The 21462-nt window shown below is 44.6% G+C and overlaps 1 protein-coding gene across 1 annotated transcript in view; it reads right to left on the reverse strand.

Annotated features, from left to right (window-relative positions):
* Positions 1-21462, reverse strand: part of LOC112242699 (centrosomal protein of 112 kDa) — a 156606-nt gene that overhangs the window by 124051 nt on the left and 11093 nt on the right. Inside the window, 5 exon segments of the mRNA XM_042319193.1 lie at positions 9167-9246; positions 10631-10690; positions 10966-11058; positions 12444-12573; positions 12943-13097. Coding sequence (XP_042175127.1) covers positions 9167-9246; positions 10631-10690; positions 10966-11058; positions 12444-12573; positions 12943-13097 — 518 coding nt within the window.

Below are 21462 nucleotides of genomic sequence, written 5' to 3' on the forward strand. Positions count from 1 at the left end.
GAGGGACAAAAGGGAGAAGCTGTGCTATCGTAAACACAGTATCTTATGCATTCTAAATTACTGCCCATTTGGAAAAGGAAAACGCAATAAATATTTACTCTGAGCTGCGCTTCGGTAGGTTGGTGGTAGATGGAAGGCCGTGTTGCCAAACCGAGTCCTTTGAAGAATGTCTCTGGTGGTCAACTGGATATGTTGTAGTAACGTTGTTGTGTGGTATACGGGATACTCTGTCTGTTCCTTCCTAACCCACGTTTGCAGCTGCTGTTGCTAACTCAATGGCTAGGAGGTATCACTTCTGTAGTGAATAAGAGTTCGCAACCAAAGCTCACGCTGAGGTTGGCTTCGTTCTGTAGTTATTATCTGAACCATTCTGACATCGGACAGTCGTCCTCACATCCTCGGAACAGGAGGTTACATTTTTGTCAAGGGCTTATATAGTGGAGGGAGAAAATGGGTGTGTTTCATAGTTTACAACCTATGTCTCTTCACATGGGCGGGCCACTGAGTCGGGCCTAATTCATTCATGAAAACCCAATTCTCACATTTTAGAAGCTAAAATCCCACGAATAATTTAATATTCAAACATTTAAATTTAACAACAATTCCATGTGAATCCGATAATTCTGATGTGTAGACTTTCCACTGTAGAGTTTATGTCATCCTATCATTGATGAGAATGTATCAGATGACAACCGAACTGACATCATATTCATTAAGTACCACCGCATATGTTCAATTGGTCGGATTACCAGAATATAGTTCATTTCCCCCCACCTTCTGATCTCTATGTTAACCAAGGGGTTTTCTAATGTCACATCAGTAGGGTAGAGAGAGGAAAAAGGGGGAAAGAGGTATTTATGACTGTCATAAACCTACCCCCAGGCCAACGTCATGACACCCCCATACACTAAGCGAGGTCCAGAAATGGTTTGCCTAGATCGTGCGGAAGAACTTGACTGACCTGCACAGAGCCCTGACCTCAACCCCATCAAACACCTTTTTCGATGAAATGGAAAGCTGCGAGCCAGGACTAATCGGCCAACATCAGTGCCCGACCACACTAATGCTCTTGTGGCTGAATGTAAGCAAGTCCCCGCAGCAATGTTCCAACATCTATTGGAAATGCTTCCCAGAAGAGTGGAGGCTGTTATAGCAGCAAAGGGGGGACCAACTCCATATTAATGCCTGTGATTTTGGAATGTGATTTTCGACGAGCAGATGTCCACATACTTTTGGCCATGTAGTGTATTTACAACCTTGGGAAAGGTTCACCTTGCAGAAGTCAACCCACCGGCTGGTGGCCCAACTACCCTAGCACCACTGACTCATTCTGGGGAGATCAACTCCATATTAATTCCCATAATTTTGGAATGAGACGTTCAACAAGCAGGTATCCACATACGTTTGGTCATGTAGTGCATCTACCTCCATTACCTAGTACCCCTGCACATTGACTCTGTACAGGTACCCGTGTATATAGCCAAGTTATCATTACTCATTGTGTATTTATTCCTTGGGTTATTATCGTTCTATAATTTCTCTCTCTGCATTGTTGGGAAGGGCCCATAAGTAAGCATTTTGCCGTTAGTCTCCACCTGTTGTTTACGAAGCATTTGATTTGAAAAGAGACAATTTTACACTGAATACCTCTCTTACCTTGTGACTGATTTAGTTAACCTGAATGTAGTAGGCCTTTCCACAGATGGAATCACATCCCAATCAGGCACTCAACATATCTAAACAGTTGATCAGGTCCCACTAGTTCCTTAAACCTTTGTTCTGGTATAAAGTATTGAGCTGTGGTAACAACCCTCTTTCAACCTAGGCCAGTCTATATGGCCACCAGGGGACTTCCACTATTGAGTCACGTAGAGCTTTCCATTACCCAAGATCCATTTCACAGATCCATACTTTCCATCCCCACCTTCCCTGGACCCCTCCATCCAGCAGCCCCCCTCAGCCCCATCACCCCCAGCCAAGGAGAAGCCAGATTCTTAAGATAGATGGAAATGCTAGGTTGGAGGCACTGAGGCAGGGTGTGTTGTTTCTCTCCTTTCATTAGCATTTAGTTGATGTTATTGTTGATGTTCCACTGCCATTAGGAGCTCATTGTTGTGGAGGCAGCTCATCTGGAGAGCAGGCTGCCTATGTATCTCTCCTCCTCTCCCATTTCTCTGTCCGCAGCACATCCCTCCATCTCTATGCTAATGATCTGAACGGCACTGGGATGAAAGAAGAGATAGAAAACAGGTTTTCTTCTCTGCTTTGTAGTTCTTTATGTTGTTGCTATAGCGACGCAGAAATCTAACTGATGCAGCTATGCTCATTTGCATGGCGGGATAGAGGTTTTCCTTGTCTTCTTTATTTTGGGAGGGTTCAGAGGAGTGTAGATCACACCTTCCTTTTACAAACAACTCTCCTGATCCCAAACAAACAAAATACCTGCTGCCGCTGTCCCGCGTTTACGCAGAAAGTAAAGTGTTTATGCAGAAACACTAACGGAAGCACAAACACAGAGACACACGTCGGAATACTTTAGTCGGATCCACAATGAAACATGGTGTGATAAAAAAGGACCCAAACACACACATATCCATGTTTGCACAGTGCACACAATCTACAAAGATGCCAGCCTGTCTAAGGTATAAACCCAAGCGCCTGTTGGGCATGTCGAGAGGTTTAAACTTGTTTAATTTCATCTCTCATCCTCCCATCTCCTCTATCAGCCACTGAACACACATAAACACACACACACCTGCGTGCAGTCCTGATGTGGCTTTGAAGTTCTCCTGGATGATCTTTGAAGGCCTTCACTGTTGCCACGGCAGCAAGTAGGTAGCAGACATCACATCAGACTCTCATTGTGTGTGTGTGTGTGTGTGTGTGTGTGTGTGTGTGTGTGTATATATGTGTGTGTGTGTGTGTCAAATTACATTTTCTAATATAATCAAATGTTATTCATCACATGTTTGGTAAACAACAGGTATAGACTTAACAGTGAAATGCTTACTTACGGGACCTTCACAACAATGCAGAGAGAAAGAAAATAGAGAAATAATAGAAAATAAAAGTAATACTAAATATACAATGAGTAATGATAACATGGCTAAATACATGGGGTACCAGTACAAAGTCAATGTGCAGGGCACGAGGTAATCGAGGTACATATTTATTTTATTTAACCTTTATTTAACTAGGCAAGTCAGTTTAGAACAAATTATTATTTACAATGACGGTCTACCCCGGCCAAACTCTAACCTGGACGACGCTGGGCCAATTGTGCGCCGCCCTATGGGACTCCCAATCACGGCTGGTTGGGATACAACCTGGAATCGAACCAGGGTTGAGACGCCTCTAGCACTGAGATGCTAGGACTAAAGTGACTAGGCAACAGGAGAGATAATAAACAGTAGCAGCAGCGTACGTGATGAGTCAAAAAAGCTAGTGTAAAACAGGTCACTGCAGATAGTTAAATAATTAACCAAATAGCTACCCACACTAACTCTTTAGCAGTCTAATGGCTTGGGGGTAGAAGCTGTTCAGGGTCCTGTTGGTTCCAGACTTGGTGCATTGGTACCGTTTTCCGTTCGGTAGCAAAGAGAACAGTCTGTGACGTGGGTGGCTGGAGTCTGACATTTTTTTGGGCCTTTCTCTGACACCACCTGGTATAGAGGTCCTGGATAGCAGGGGGCTTGGCCCCACTAATGTACTTGGCCGTACAGCTGCTCTCAATGGTGCAGCTGTGTAACTTTGAGGATCTGAGGGCCACTGCTAAATCTTTCCAGTGCGTACGTGCGTGCGAATGCATCTGTGTGTGTGCAGGGCGTTCCTTCTCACCCTTACCAGACTGAGTTCTTAATTAATTAGCTCAGAGTTCTGACGCGACAGTCACTATTTCTAACTGTTTAACACTAACGAGAGACCGGCCCGCTTGTCACCGAGCAGAGTGATAATTTATGCGTCCAGATTTACGTCTGCTGCCTCATCAAATGCGTCCTCTCTCGGATCCGCTCACGTCTCTGGGACACCAGTGACAGATGATAGGAGAATGTATTCGTTCTGTCAAGCGAATCTGCATTAAAATGCGCCTTTATCACCGTCTAGTCTTCACAGGGAATATTTGTCCTTGGAACTGAGCGATATGAAAAATGTGTCGATTCAGATCTCAGTGGAATGGAAAGGACTGAGAAATCAATGGGTTTTTACCTGACAATAGCCTCAATGCATTTCCTGCCTAATAACCACATCAAACTCACATGTCAGGCATGGAACTCACATTAAAATCATAGAAACACACATTCCCCACATTTTCAAGATTACTGTTTCACATCCGGCCGTGATTGGAAGTCCCATAGAGCAGCGCACAATTGGCCCAGTGTCGTCCAGGTTTGGCCGGGGTAGGCTGTCATTGTAAATAAGAATTTGTTCTAAACTGACTTGCCTAGTTAAATAAATAAATAAATATCTACCTCAATTACCTCATGCGCTGCACATTGACTCTGTACTGGTACCCCATGTATTTAGCCATGTTATCATTACTCGTATTTTTATTATTACTTTTATTTTCTATTATTTCTCTATTTTCTTTCTCTCTGCATTGTTGGGAAGGGCCCGTAAGTAAGCATTTCACTGTTAAGTCTACAACTGTTGTTTACCAAGCATGTGACAGTAGGACTGTTACGGTGACTGTATTACTTCCACACCGGCGGTCACGAGTCATGACGGCAGTCAAATTCCATTTAGTCACGGTAATTAAGCTATTGTCCCACTCTGACATCAATGCAAATGTAATCGAAAATCTAATCAAATACTTCATGACAGACAATGAGCTCATGTTGCGTAAACATTTCTATAGGCTATGCAATTGCGTGAGAAAACAGAGTGATGGCCTCTATTAAAAAGAGGAGGATCTCATCAGCTTTCTAGAGGCTAGGCCTACTATACAGAAGTATAGCCTACCTAGCTGGCAGGAAAATGAACCACTTGAAAAGGGTCCTCCATTCGCTATTTAAGTGCATAGAAGACATGTATTTTTTCCGCTGCCCCTGTTTCGAGACAGGTACATGACAATGGTTCATTCTAAATCAAAAGAAATTGCATACATATATTATTTAGTATATGAATGATATATTATCACTTGTGAATGATGCCCAACTTAAGGCAAGGAACAGCGCATGCTTTTTTTGCGACCTTTTTCAAATCATAGTCGCATACCTCATGTAGCCTAGCCCATAGGTCTATAAGTTTTGATGAGGTTTGTGTCACAACTAAAGTGGCCAAATAACTTCTTAAAATTAAAAATTAAGCACGTCTGTGAGAAAGACCCAATCACGTGACGAGCATTGGCTAATAAGAATTGAGCTATCTGAGAGAGCCATGTGAGTGAGAGGTGCTTTGGAGCACGCAGCCGGGAGAAGGGAATTCTAATTACTATATTCAGCCTAAGGGCCGCAAAAGGCATGGATTTTGTTTTAGGGGGGACACAAAGGGGATGCTCCAGGAAATTCAAGTACTCAAACTGTGAATGAGAGACTGATGAAGTGTGTACAGACTGCGCAAAAAAACTAAGCAGAGCTCAAGTCTTTCATGCGATTTTTTCAAATCATCATTAGAGTCACATCACGTAGCCTTAGAATGTATTAAAAATCAAAACATATAGCCCAACGTGTATCACAACTAAAGTTATATAAATAACTCTAAATGAAGCATATAGGAGTACCAGTTTCTTTGTTAACCGCTTAACACAAAATAGCTGCATGTGCGCACTCTCTCGAATCATTTGGATAAAATATCCTATGTTCAATTGTATTCTTCATACTATAAAATAATATAGAATAATTCCAAGGAATTCTAAGCAAATCTTGTCTGCTAAATGAACTAGTGTAGCCCACAGCCATATCGCATAGTCAGAACAGGGCTTAACATGATAGAGTATGCTATGAGTATGCTATTGTGTTCTTCTGAACTAGACTACATTTCATTCATATCATGCTTCTTTAGACGTGTCTAAAATATTTAATGGCTTTATTGTGAAGGTGTAGGCTATATTACATGGATATATTATACTTTTTTAAATGTAGATGTTCCAAAGATCTGCATCAGTGGCTTGTAGGCTATGTGTGGAAGTCAGAAGATGCTAAATGTGTTTATGTTAATTAACGGTCAATTACCGGGAGGCCGGCAGTTATTTGCTTGACAATCACCGGCTGAAGAAATGTCATGACGGCCACAGCCCTAGTCGAGAGTAGAGTACGGTAAACAGGCTTGACTGGATCTGGGGCAGGGCTGTGTTCCGGGGCCATTAGGAGACTGGGGCAGAGGTTAGGGCTGAGACTATACTGGGGCAGGGCTGTGTTCCGGGGCCATTAGGAGACTGGGGCAGAGGTTAGGGCTGAGACTATACTGGGGCAGGGCTGCGTTCCGGGGCCATTAGGAGACTGGGGCAGAGGTTAGGGCTGAGACTATACTGGGGCAGGGCTGCGTTCCGGGGCCATTAGGAGACTGGGGCAGAGGTTAGGGCTGAGACTATACTGGGGCAGGGCTGCGTTCCGGGGCCATTAGGAGACTGGGGGGCTGAGGTTAAGGCTGAGACTTGGTCTGGGGCAGGGCTGTGTTCCGGGGCCATTAGGAGACTGGGGGCTGAGGTTAAGGCTGAGACTTGGTCTGGGGCAGGGCTGTGTTCGGGGCCATTAGGAGACTGGGGGGCTGAGGTTAAGGCTGAGACTTGGTCTGGGGCAGGGCTGTGTTCGGGGCCATTAGGAGACTGGGGGCTGAGGTTAAGGCTGAGACTTGGTCTTGGGCAGGGCTGTGTTCGGGGCCATTAGGAGACTGGGGTGCTGAGGTTAAGGCTGAGACTTGGTCTGGGGCAGGGCTGTGTTCCGGGGCCATTAGGAGACTGGGGTGCTGAGGTTAGGGCTGAGACTTGGTCTGGGGCAGGAGCTGAGGCTGGGGCTAGAACTGGGACTGGGGCTGCGTTCCGGGCCGTTAGGATTGAGTGAGCTTAGATTGTGTGAGCTTTTAATTGTGCAGAACACATTCTACTTTCATTAGAGGAAGTGTAATCTGTATATGAGCCAGTAATGAGGTAATGTATGGTATTAATTAGTGTGAGGAATGCATGCAGCATTAGGAGGCCCTGGATTAGACCTGGCCCTGCCTAGCCTGTCAGCTCTCACTGTACTCTACTGTAATGGAACGATAGCAGACCGAGGAAAGGAGGGAATGCCTGATAGGAGGAGCTCAGTCAGCCAAACATCTGGTGGGAGGGATGGAGAGAGGGAGAAATGTACGAGGAATGGAAAGAGGAAGGGCGGGATGGAGGGAGAGGTGCAGGGGGGGTGAGATGGGAGGGGTGCATGGGGATGAGATGAGATTGTAGCTGGAATAATGTAGCAGAGGGAAGTAAAGGAAAAGCCCATATTTGGTTAGACATTATAATATTTATGACCATTCAAAGATTTTACATCAATGACCAATGGTCTCAAGTAAAATTATTCAGGAAATGAGGCCATGTTAGAGTATTGGGACGTAGCCAAAGCCCTGGCTCCTCCCACAGCCCCTTGTCACAGATGAGGTCACCTGCTCGTTAACAGACTTGCCAAATATGGGCATACGACGTGATGACTACAAACGATGCAGTAGGAAGTGAGGATAGAAAAGTAGCGGTGTGGAATCTCACAGGCTACGGCCAACAGACAAGTAAACAAACAAAACCAATGACATCAGAGGTGGGAAGGATCACAGGTTGGGTGACATGTCAGACTGTATAACATGTCAAACGAGGCTGCTGCGGTTCTTACTAATTCCAGACAAAGAGAGAGAGGGAGGGAGGGATGGAGAGGGAGGGAGTAAGAGAACAAGAATGAGAGAAAGAGAGGGACAAGAGAATGAGAGAAAATGGAAAAAAAGCCTAATTGACATTAAATAGAGTGGCCAGGTATGCCAAGGCGCTCTTCTCTCTCTCTGGCAGGCCTCTTTCTAGTCCTAACCACTTCCATGTCTTCCAGTGCGGCCTCAGTGATCCCCGGGTTCAGCCATTAACCCCTGCTAACTACACATCTGGAGGACACACTGGCTGTATCCACATTTTTGTATAATAGTATGCAACATTGCGGAAATTGTGAATTTTTGAAAATCAAGTATGCTTTTGTAGGCTACCTATTGAATTTATGGATCAAGCCTTAGCAGTCGTTCTGATCTCGTTCCCAATGATCATTATGTTGCTGTCCAGTTGTTCCCAATTTATCAGTTTCAGTTCTTTGTAAATAGGATAGATGGGCTATATGGATCTACTACATTATACACAGTATACAAAACATTAAGAACACCTGTGAAACACTTTCAACACCTTGTAGTGTCCATGCCCCAATGAATTGAGGCTGTTCTGAGGGCAAAAGAGAGGGGTGCAACTGAATATTAGGAAGGTGTTCTTAATGTTTTGTACACCCAGTGCAGGTCAAATGTGATAGTCTGCCTATAACCAGCCTGAGTAGGCCTATAACTCCATTCCTACTCTATTCAGAGTTTAGATAAATTATCTATTATCAGGCTGCTTGAATTTGGAAAAATACTATTTACTAAACGGTGAGTGCTAAATAGTATGCAGTTTAATACGCTAGTATGGGTATTCGGACACGGCCATTGTAGATCTGAGACAGGAGAGGTGTACAACAACACGGAATTCGGCACTGCTCCACAACTGGGGACGCTACACAGCACAGATATGAGAACTCTCTATGGAGGTGGATGGATGTTTCAGCATGTGTCAGACAGGCACATATGGAGAGACTAAAAGTGACAACATTTGATATAGCTTCAAATATCCACTGCAGTTTTCAATTACTGCACAAGGGTGAGCTCTGCAAATTATAGCTGTATCCCAGGCCCTGTAACTAGCACTTACCAATGTCTGAGTGCTTAAGCATTTTTCTAAATCAGTGACTTTGGGGGGATTGTATCATTGTATAATTGCATGGATGGAAGCCTGTGTTGGCTCGCTGTGAGACATTTTTCATAAGCTGGAATTGTGGGTTTGTGGGTTGGTGATGTGTGTGAACAAATCCCATGTTTCTGATGTGTTCTGAACCAAACTGAATGGCAAGTCCCCAAGTAGTGATGAAATGAAAGAAGAAAACAGACATTTGATTTACAGTGTTTTGCTACTCACTTCAGTGACTCTTCAAGTTTGGAGATCTTCTTCTTGGTCTCTTCCCTCTCTTTCTCCGCCTCGTTGTGTAGGGCACGCACCTGTGTGATTGTGTGAGTGTGAGTGTGAGTGAGAGAGAGACAGAGAGAGAGGGTGAGGGGTAGAAACCGAGACAGACACTATGACAGCAGGTCCATCTCTCAGCAAGCACCCCTTTCCATGACCGTATCCACCTGGGCCCTGGGGTTGCCTCTCCCTGACCTCTTATCTCCACCCATCATCAAGCTGCCATCTGGGCCCATCTCCTGATAGGCGTTTAAGAATGTACAGACAGACAGATTCTTTCATCAAGTTTACTGGGAGCTGGAGAAAGGCTGTGCACTCAAAACAATTTTTTCAACTAACAACTTACTTCAGTCACATAAAGATTAAACAACAGAAGGTGAAATGGCATTGACCCTGCTAACAGAGACCCAGACCTGGTAGCTAGCTAGCTTCCAGGTGTATCAGTCCCCCAATGCAGAGGTGCCTGACCTGAAACACACAGCCCTGTTACCCCCCCAACCCCTCTTTATGACTGACTGCTATGCCCTTCAACATGCAGGCTTTACTTTGAAGATGAACCAGGTGTGTGGACCTGCATCTTAAACCTGATCTTCACCCACCTGACTCTGGCCTGGCCAGACCAACTCATTAGATGGGGGATTTTTTATGACAACACATTGGCTTTGAAGGGAGGCTTGAAAGAGAAAGGGGTCGCTGCCATTGCTGTCTGGCAGCAATTAAGGTCCTTGCTGGATTTAGCTGGGGCGACTGAGCATGGCTCTTCGGACGGACAAGACTTCATCTCCCATCCCCTATGGCCTTAAATTGGGCAACTTCATGCCACACCCCAGCTCTCCCCCTTACACCCGCAAAAACATCTGCTAAATATGCATTTCATTTGATTTGAACCCCCAACTCCCCTAAATGTCAAACCCTCACTCCTCCGAATGCCCCTCACCTTTCCACTCCACCCTTCCTCCCCACAGCCACTGAGCCCTGTGACCAGCAGTAGTCTGACCTGTTAATCACAGCTTTGAGTTTACAGGCAGGACATAACATATCAAAGGGAAGGGTAGAAGGGGATCTAGCCAGGACCATGTGGGTCCCAGGCTTTTATCTCTCCCATTGAACCACAGTCAGTCTGGAAAGGCAGGTAGAATGTAATTATGATCAGGCTTTAGGTTTCACAGAGTTGACTTTAGTCACGGTAGGCTTACATAGTTATGTAGAGTAAGACTCAGAGGAAAGGACGCTCCTCATTAAGACAAAGTGAGACAGTCTTCCTTTGTTTATTTTGAGCCTATACACTAAATAAGAGGTCAGCCATATAATCTCAATTTGATATGAGAGTATTGTATTGACACAAATATTGATTATTGATTTGACATGAGGGTAACTACATTGATTTGATGCGCGGGTAACTATTGATAGAGATTGTACCTTTTTCTCACAGTGGTGCTGCAGATCTGCTTTCTCTTGTTGAAGTTTATTGTCTGTGTCCTGGAAAACACAAGTCAGGAAGTCTGAAACATTCATACAGAACTACAAAGAACCACAACAAGTTATTTTTTATGTGAGATGTGTTTTTCCCATTATTCACATTCAAACAAAACACCCATCTGCTTGAAAATCTATCCAGCAGAGGATCTTGAGGGTTATGGGTCTCTGGACACACATCTGTATAGACACATCTTTTCTACTTCTTCCAGTTGTGGAATGAAGCAGTTCTCTCGCTCTCGCTCACGCACGCACACGCACACACACACACAGTTTACCCTGAGTTGTTTCAGTCTCCTGTGCTCACTGTCCTGTAGCTGCTGTCTGAGCTGAGCAACTGTCTGTTCCATGTCCTCAATCAAATCAGAGGCCTGAGAGAGAGGGAGAGATGGAGAGAGGGAGAGAAAGAGAGAGGCAGGTGGTAAAGTTAAGAGCGTTGGGCCATTAACCGAAAGGTTGCTGGGTCGAATCCCTGAGCCTACAGGTGAAATATCTGTCGATATGCCCTTGAGCAATGCACTTAACCCTAATTGCTCCTGTCGCTCTGGATAAGAGTGTCTGCTAAATGACTAAAAGGTCAAATAGAGAGAGAGAAAGTGAGCGACGATAACAACAGGAGTCTTATCTAACAACCATATGACTCAGCAGCAGGGGGATATAAATGCTGTCAAGGCTTCAGTTGAACATAAGTCATACACAGTATAGCATGAAGATATATCTAACCATTCTACAACATCTTTGAGAGAGTGTGGAACTGTTCATTTTTATTGTTTATTTCACTTTTGTATATTATCTACTTCACTTGCATTGGCAATGTTAACATATGTACCATGCCAATACAGCCCCTTGAATTGAATAGCGTGTGCCCAGCTAATAGTTCTTTCAGTGGTGTAGGATCAGGTAATGCAGTGGTGTAGCATCAGATAATGCAGTGGTGTAGCATCAGATAATGCAGTGGTGTAGCATCAGATAATGCAGCGGTGTAGCATCAGGTAATGCAGCGGTGTAGCATCAGGTAATGCAGTGGGTAGCATCAGGTAATGCAGCGGTGTAGCATCAGGTAATGCAGTGGTGTAGCATCAGGTAATGCAGTGGTGTAGCATCAGATAATGCAGTGGTGTAGCATCAGGTAATGCAGTGGTGTAGCATCAGGTAATGCAGCATAGCATCAGGTTTTGCAATAGCATCAGTGGTGTAGCATCAGGTAATGCAGCAGTGTAGCATCAGGTAATGCAGTGTAGTCAGGTAATAGCATCAGGCACTGCATTGCAGTGGTGTAGCATCAGGTAATGCAGTGGTGTAGCATCAGGTAATGCAGCGGTGTAGCATCAGGTAATGCAGTGGTGTAGCATCAGGTAATGCAGTGGTGTAGCATCAGGTAATGCAGTGGTGTAGCATCTAGTTTTTCAATACTAATTTGGTTGGGTACCTTACGCCTCGATCACACCGACAGCGGCATTCCATTTTGGTACACCAGAAGTACATTCATTTCCAATGGAACACTGTGTTGCCTTGCAGCACTGCATTGCAGAGGCCGTCACGGTGCATTCTGTGTGATGTATACGTTGGATTTATTGAACGTATGCATCAAACTGTATGTGCAGATGGCTAGACAGAAATGGTAGCAGAATGTGAATGTGGAACTTGTTTTGCACGCACATCCAGATGTTGCTGCGTACCATGTTGCGCAATGATACTGTCGCAGTGCAGTAGTGTTCTACAGTAGTCTAGTCTACTAGCACATGCCGTTGGCTACCTTAGCAGCGGAGAGTGTGTGTTCCTGTTGGAAGTGGCTGATGTCAGCCTCATGTTTGGTCTGGAGCTTCTGCAGTGTGTCTTCATGTTGCTCACTCTGCTGCTCCTTCTCCCTCAGCAGAGACACCCTCCTGGACAACACAACACAGACATACTCAACGTTCTGACAACCATTTGTTCTTAGAGCTTGGTGAGAGTGTGGTGGTCCTATGTTTGTTGTTTTGCATACACCCTCCTGGACAACACAACACAGACATACTCAGTACAGACATACAAACAGTCAGCACCACTCACTATGGTAAGGGCCTACTGCTTGGCTCAAACAGAGGCTGGAGCTGGGGATTAGACTGGGGAACTCTGTGTCGGATTGGGTCGGTAAATGAGTTGGGGGCTGTCTGTGTATTTTGGGGTGAGACTTTTCCTTCTTTTCATGTAAGGTTTGGGAAGAGAACAGTGAGTGGGTGGATGTGGGTGACCGTGGTGTGGGGTCTCCTCCTCACTGTCGGTTGGCCTCCTGAAGTTCAGAGCTGATGGTGGCGATGTGGATCTCCAGCTGGCCCTTCTCCTGGGTCACCTTCTGCCTCAGCACGTTACCGTTCTCCACCTCCACTGACAGCTGCTTCACACGCAGCTCCAGCTCCCGCACTGTCTGGTCCTATACAGTGGGAGAGGACCATCAGCATGAGACAGCATGAACATCACTGTCTGCTCCTATACAGTGGGAGAGGACCATCAGCATGAGACAGCATGAACATCACTGTCTGCTCCTATACAGTGGGAGAGGACCATCAGCATGAGACAGCATGAACATCACTGTCTGCTCCTATACAGTGGGAGAGGACCATCAGCATGAACATCACTGTCTGCTCCTATACAGTGGGAGAGGACCATCAGCATGAGACAGCATGAACATCACTGTCTGCTCCTATACAGTGGGAGAGGACAATCAGCATGAGACAGCATGAACATCACTGTCTGCTCCTATACAGTGGGAGAGGACCATCAGCATGAGACAGCATGAACATCACTGTCTGCTCCTATACAGTGGGAGAGGACAATCAGCATGAACATCACTGTCTGCTCCTATACAGTGGGAACATCACTGAACATCACTGTCTGCTCCTATACAGTGGGAGAGGACAATCAGCATGAACATCACTGTCTGCTCCTATACAGTGGGAGAGGATCAGCATCAGCATGAACATCACTGTCTGCTCCTATACAGTGGGAGAGGACCATCAGCATGAACATCAGACAGCTCCTATACAGTGGGAGAGGACCATCAGCATGAACATCACTGTCTGCTCCTATACAGTGGAGGACCATCAGGAAGCATGAACATCACTGTCTGCTCCTAATACAGGACCATCATGAACATCACTGTCTGCTCCTATACAGTGGGAGAGGACCATCAGCATGAACATCACTGTCTCCTCCTATACAGTGGGAGAGGACCATCAGCATGAGACAGCATGAACATCACCATCTGCTCCTATACAGTGGGAGAGGCGCATCAGCATGAGACAGCATGAACATCACTGTCTGCTCCTATACAGTGGGAGAGGACCATCAGCATGAGACAGCATGAACATCACTGTCTGGTCCTATACAGTGGGAGAGGACCATCAGCATGAACATCACTGTCTGCTCCTATACAGTGGGAGAGGACAATCAGCATGAGACAGCATGAACATCACTGTCTGGTCCTATACAGTGGGAGAGGACCATCAGCATGAACATCACTGTCGCACCTATACAGTGGGAGAGGACCATCAGCATGAACATCACTGTCTGATCCTATACAGTGGGAGAGGACCATCAGCATGAGACAGCATGAACATCACTGACCACCATCAAGATGAACAATTCTGTTACAGATGCGCCATTTTAATAGGACCCTGCTTCTCACAGCAGGAAAATAATCCTGCAATTGTGGATTATAATTAATGGACATTTTTGTGAAACATTTTTCATTAGGGCAAATCAAGGCTGACATTTTTAAGTGGAAATCAGAAACGTTAGAAGCCTTTTAAACCTTGAATACACTACAATTTGCATTTCCTGCTGAGTAGGAAAATTCTCTGCAACAACAGTGATCAAATTAAGATAGCAGACCAGTACAACTCTATTTCACCCTACTGTTCTACAGCATGAGTGGCTCATCATCCAAACCCATTTACCAGTATCAGAAGAGGCTGGTGAGAGGAGCCATAGGAGGACGGGCTCATTGTAAAGATTGGAATAGAATACATGGAACGGTATCAAACATATGGAAATCACATTTGACTTTGTTCCATTGATTCCATTCTAGTCATTACAATGAGCCCGTCCACCTGAAGCTCCTCCCACCAGCCTTCTCTGGTCTCAAACCCACTATCCCAGCACCACACCACAGTTTACCCAACTGATGCTCAATTCTACAGTCAGCCTGAACCGACTGTGTTTCTCAGCAACCAGATTCTCCAACTCTCAGCTAAGCAGACATCAAAGTCCTCAGTGCACCAGGGATAGATCCTATCAGGTGGGACTGTTTTAAAAGACACATCTGATGAATCTGTAGGCTCTTCGTTCCCTCTGCAAAGTCTCAAAGAGAAAGTTAAAGAAATAGACTTCAAAAAGTCAACTGTTCCGCCTGCCTATGAAAACATCTTCTCTCTTGTTCCCAAAAGCATTTTTCTCTCTCCCCAAGCTGCTGTTTCTTTCGCTTTCTCCTGCTCTGCCTAGTTCTGCCTCCTCACAATACAAGTTTAAAGGGCACACAGAAGTTGAGCTCATTGCTCTTGGCCTACGTAATCCCACCAAATCCTCTAATCCCATTCTTCATAAACCAGACAACCGCTCCAGATTACCAATCATACAGACACCCTCATTCTAAACTCAATCGAGGGTGATCAAACAAAGTCCAGGGGCGTGTCATTAGGATACATCATAGCAAAACATTTTGCATAGGAAAACAAACATGTCCATGTAGTCCCTGTTTTCTTCTGTTTGGTGATTAATGACTGTGACCCAGCTGATTGTGACTGCCCAGCTAGCACATAACCTTCTGAGAACCATTTGTTTCTTAGAGCTTGGTGAGAGTGTGGTGGTCCTATGGTTGTTTTGCATACAACCATCCCACAATGTTTTTGGAATGGTGCATGATAGCTGCGCCTTGAGGTCGGACGCCGAGCAGTTACCTAACAGGCAGTGATGCAACCAGTCAACATGCTCTTGATGGTGTAGCTGTATATATTTGAGGATCTGAGGACCCATGGCAAATTTTTTCAGTCTACTGAGGGGGAATAGGCGTGGTCGTGCCCTCTTCACGACTGTCTTAGTGTGTTTGGACCATGGATGGTTTGTTGGCGATGTGGACACCAAGGAACTTGAAGCTCTTGACCTGCTCCACTACAGCCCCATTGATGTGAATGGGGGCGTGCTCGACCCTCCTTTTCCTGTAGTCCACAATAAGATCCTTTGGCTTGATCACATTGAGGGAGTGGTTGCAAAGTCTCTGACCTCCTCCATATAGGCTGTCTCATCGTTGTTGGTGATCAGGGCTACCACACTTGGGTCATCTGCAAACTTAATGATGGTTTTGGAGTCGTGCGTGGCCACGAAGTTGTGTGGGTGAAGAGGGAGTAGAGGAGGGGACTAAGTACGCACCCCTGAGGGGCCCCATGTTGAGGATCAGCATAGCAGATGTGTTGTTGCCTACCTTTACCACCTGGAGGTGGCCCGTCAGGAAGTCCAGGATCCAGATGTAGAGGAAGGTGTTTAGTCACAGGGTCCTTAGCTTAGTGATGAGCTTTGAGGGCACTATGGTGTTGAACCCTGAACTGTAGTCAACTAACAGTATTCTCACGTAGGGTTTCCTTTTGTCCAGTTGGGAAAGGGTAGTGTTGAATGCAATAGAGATTGCGTCTTCTGTGGATCTGTTGGGGCGGTATGCAAATTGGAGTGGGTCTAGGGTTTCTGGAATAATGGTGTTGATGTGAGCCATGACCAGCCTTTCAGAACACTACAGCTTCAGATGTGAGTGCTACGGGGCAGTAGTCATTTAGGCAGGTTACCTTGGCGTTCTTGGGCACAGGGACTATTGTGGTCTGCTTGAAACGTAGGTATTACAGACTCGGTCAGGGACAGGTTGAAAATGTCAGTGAAGACACTTGCCAGCATGCTCTGAGTACACGTCCTGGTAATTCGTCTGGCCCAGCGGCCTTGTGAATGTTGACCTGAATGTTGACTTTGAAATGGGGTCTGTTTGAATATACTAAAATGAACAGCTTTGTTAGAGTTTTTAAAAAACATGGCATGCTAGCTCTCTTTCCTGGTGGCGCAGTGGACTAATTCTATAGATAGAGATCAGAAGATCATAGGTTTGAATCTCACTGATGTCGTGCCACAATAAAAAAATAAATGTATTTGCATGACTAATGCCTAAGAAAATGTTCAAGCATCCTTTCTGTGCTTGGAGTTAAAAAAGTGAACCCAAACTAAGTTAGTAGTGTTAATAAAAGTCTTACTGAAACTTTCAGTGAAAGTTATTCAAAAACCTCAAAATAACCTATAATTTCCATTGTCAGAACGTTAATAAAACCTCCCAGGAAAACTTTCAGGAAACCATAGTAAAATGTTATCAGAACCTCACTACAACAAAAAATGTACGTTCCCAGAATAGGCTACATTTTCACTTCGATTCTCAGAACATTTAAAAACTTTCCATTTTATCGGTCAGGAAACTGATGGCTTCGTTCCCAGAACCAATGGGAAACCAAAAACACCTACTCTCTGTGTGACAGTTTGGAATGCAGTGCATTCGCAGGTTGACACATGTGATGACAAAGTGGCTGGATGGAGAGTGTGCAGTCCTCTAACCGATGAGAGCTGACTGAGACAGGAGAGCTCTGTGTGATTTTGGGACAGAGAGGGACGGCCAGGGCCGTCAGGCCCCGTGAGAGGGGTCCTTTGTAAATTGTCTGCAAGCGGCCAACAAGAGTGCCTTAAGAAAATGAAGGGGGAACGAAGGAGGCCTGAGCCAGGACGTGTGCTGACACTTAACGCCCTGGCATGGGATGAGATGGAGAGGCTGTGTGTGTGTATGTTTGGCACACTCCCCTGAGCACCAGGTGTTAGCAGCACGTTACATTACCGGCACTGAACTCCACTAATTGGCTCCTTCAGAGAGACAGACACAGAGTGACAAGTGTGTAGTGATAGGTTACATATTAGCTTTGCTCTCCTGAGTCCTTCATAGATTTAACTAGCATAAAATGGGTCTTCTTTAAATAAATAAAAATTGGTTCATTTGGTGCCCAAAATATTTATCAAAGACAAGTTGCGTAACATAATGAAACAGATTCAATATTCAGTGATGGATGACCTACCAACGCCAGTTAAAGAGGTGGTCTCACTTAAACATATTCCCACATATTACACAGCAGCAGAAGACTTAAACATATTCCCACATATTACACACCAGCAGAAGACTTAAACATATTCCCACATATTACACACCAGCAGAAGACTTAAACATATTCCCACATATTACACACCAGCAGAAGACTTAAACATATTCCCACATATTACACACCAGCAGAAGACTTAAACATATTCCCACATATTACACACCAGCAGAAGATGTGATGCAGCTAGAGATGCTGTTATGGTACAGGAATACTGTAGTGGCCTGTCAGGGACATGCTCTGTTCTCTTTGTCTCCGTTGACTCACACAGACAAGCACAAACAAAGAAATTTCAGTCATATTTCAGCTTGTCTTCATGTTGACAAACACACTAGCAGCTGCTCTACCTGAACTGTTCTAGACACCAGACAAGTTCTAAAACAATTACAGGTGTCAAAACACCTTTCTTTGGGTAAGAAGCCTCCGTGAAAATGTGTGTGTTATATGTTGAAACTCTCACTCTGTCAGATAGCTTTGATAAACTTCACTTTACCTTTTGTTTTTTGGCAAGCACCAGAAACACTGCACACGGTTGCATGATGAAAGACAAACAAAATAATTCAGAGGGCTTAGATACTGAGACATCAAATAGAGAGGGGGAGTTCAGAGCTACCTCACCTCAGCTGACATTTCTTATGAAGAGAACAGGAGTGTGTGTGTGTGTGTATGAGAGTGTGAGTGCACGTCCGTGCATGTGTACCTCTGTGTGGAGGTCAGCCGAAACTAACAGGGGTAGAGCACCTAATTTCCAGTGAAAGAGGGCCCTTTCATGTTGCGGGCCTCACCTGGCTATAGACTGTGTTTAATTATTAAAGAGGGGTCTTACCCGGCCTCGCAGGCCCGCTTTTGATGCTTTTTAAATTCCATCCTGCTGACAGACTATCTCGCTGCACATGTGTGTGTGTGTGTGTGAGATAGATATATAGAGTGAAAGAGAGAAAGTGTGTGTGTATGGGTAGGAGTACACTTTACCCGTGAAAGCTATTGAATGCAAATATCTGCGTGTGTGAGAGACGGAGATAGAGAATGTGTGTGTGAGAGCGAAAGTGAGAGAAAGTGTGTGTGTGTGTGTGTGTGTGTGTGTGTGTATGTACACATTAATTGTGAAAGCTGCTGAATGTCATAACAGAAGCTAAATTCATGAAGTACTGTACCGTGTCTGAATGGCCCCTGTTGCTGATCATCCATACCTAATCCCCCACCCCTACTTTGTTCCACTTTAGGTCCTTAACACACACACACACACACACACACACTCTCTCTCTCTCTCTCTCAGGTTAGATGGGATTCGGTCCCAAGACACAGATGCAGAGGCAGATCGACTTTTACAAGGTGGAAGGTAAAGTTGAAGTCAGAAGTTTACATACACCTTAGCCAAATACATTTAAACTCAGTTTTTCACAATTCCTGACATTAAATCTCAGTAAAAAATCCCTGTTATAGGCCAGATAGGATTACCACTTAATTTTAAGAATGTAAAATGTCAGAATAATAGAAAAGATAATTATTTGTTTCAGCTTTTATTTCTTTCATCACATTCCCAGTGGGTCAAAAGTTTACATACACTCAATTAGTATTCGGTAGCATTGCCTTTAAATTGTTGAACTTGGGTCAAATGTTTCAGGTAGCCTTCCACAAGCTTCCCACAATAAATTGGGTGAATTGTGGCCAATTCTTCCTGACAGAGCTGGTGAAACTGAGTCTGGTTTGTAGGACTTGCTCGTACAGTGCCTTGCGAAAGTATTCGGCCCCCTTGAACTTTGCGACCTTTTGCCACATTTCAGGCTTCAAACATAAAGATATAAAACTGTATTTTTTTGTGAAGAATCAACAACAAGTGGGACACAATCATGAAGTGGAACGACATTTATTGGATATTTTAAACTTTTTTAACAAATCAAAAACTGAAAAATTGGGCGTGCAAAATTATTCAGCCCCTTTACTTTCAGTGCAGCAAACTCTCTCCAGAAGTTCAGTGAGGATCTCTGAATGATCCAATGTTGACCTAAATGACTAATGATGATAAATACAATCCACCTGTGTGTAATCAAGTCTCCGTATAAATGCACCTGCACTGTGATAGTCTCAGAGGTCCGTTAAAAGCGCAGAGAGCATCATGAAGAACAAGGAACACACCAGGCAGGTCCGAGATACTGTTGTGAAGAAGTTTAAAGCCGGATTTGGATACAAAACGATTTCCCAAGCTTTAAACATCCCAAGGAGCACTGTGCAAGCGATAATATTGAAATGGAAGGAGTATCAGACCACTGCAAATCTACCAAGACCTGGCTGTCCCTCTAAACTTTCAGCTCATACAAGGAGAAGACTGATCAGAGATGCAGCCAAGAGGCCCATGATCACTCTGGATGAACTGCAGAGATCTACAGCTGAGGTGGGAGACTCTGTCGATAGGACAACAATCAGTCGTATATTGCACAAATCTGGCCTTTATGGAAGAGTGGCAAGAAGAAAGCCATTTCTTAAAGATATCCATAAAAAGTGTTGTTTAAAGTTTGCCACAAGCCACCTGGGAGACACACCAAACATGTGGAAGAAGGTGCTCTGGTCAGATGAAACCAACTTTTTGGCAACAATGCAAAACGTTATGTTTGGCGTAAAAGCAACACAGCTCATCACCCTGAACACACCATCCCCACTGTCAAACATGGTGGTGGCAGCATCATGGTTTGGGCCTGCTTTTCTTCAGCAGGGACAGGGAAGATGGTCAAAATTGATGGGAAGATGGATGGAGCCAAATACAGGACCATTCTGGAAGAAAACCTGATGGAGTCTGCAAAAGACCTGAGACTGGGACGGAGATTTGTCTTCCAACAAGACAATGATCCAAAACATAAAGCAAAATCTACAATGGAATGGTTCAAAAATAAACATATCCAGGTGTTAGAATGGCCAAGTCAAAGTCCAGACCTGAATCCAATCGAGAATCTGTGGAAAGAACTGAAAACTGCTGTTCACAAATGCACTCCATCCAACCTCACTGAGCTCGAGCTGTTTTGCAAGGAGGATTGGGAAAAAATTTCAGTCTCTCGATGTGCAAAACTGATAGAGACATACCCCAAGCGACTTACAGCTGTAATCGCAGCAAAATGTGGCGCTACAAAGTATTAACTTAAGGGGGCTGAATAATTTTGCACGCCCAATTTTTCAGTTTTTGATTTGTTAAAAAAGTTTGAAATATCCAATAAATGTCGTTCCACTTCATGATTGTGTCCCACTTGTTGTTGATTCTTCACAAAAAAATACAGTTTTATATCTTTATGTTTGAAGCCTAAAATGTGGCAAAAGGTCGCAAAGTTCAAGGGGGCCGAATACTTTCGCAAGGCACTGTACATGCTTTTTCAGTTCTTCCCACAAATTGTCAATAGGATTGAGGTCAGGGCTTTGTGATGGCCACTCCAATACCTTGACTTTGTTGTCCTTAAGCCATTTTACCACAACTTTGGAAGTATGCTTGGGGTCATTGTCCATTTGGAAGTCCCATTTCCGACCAAGCTTTAACTTCCTGACTGATGTCTTGAGATGTTGCTTCAATATATCCACATAATTTTCCTT

Source organism: Oncorhynchus tshawytscha, unplaced genomic scaffold (assembly GCF_018296145.1).
Source record: "Oncorhynchus tshawytscha isolate Ot180627B unplaced genomic scaffold, Otsh_v2.0 Un_scaffold_1341_pilon_pilon, whole genome shotgun sequence".
NCBI lineage: Eukaryota > Metazoa > Chordata > Actinopteri > Salmoniformes > Salmonidae > Oncorhynchus > Oncorhynchus tshawytscha.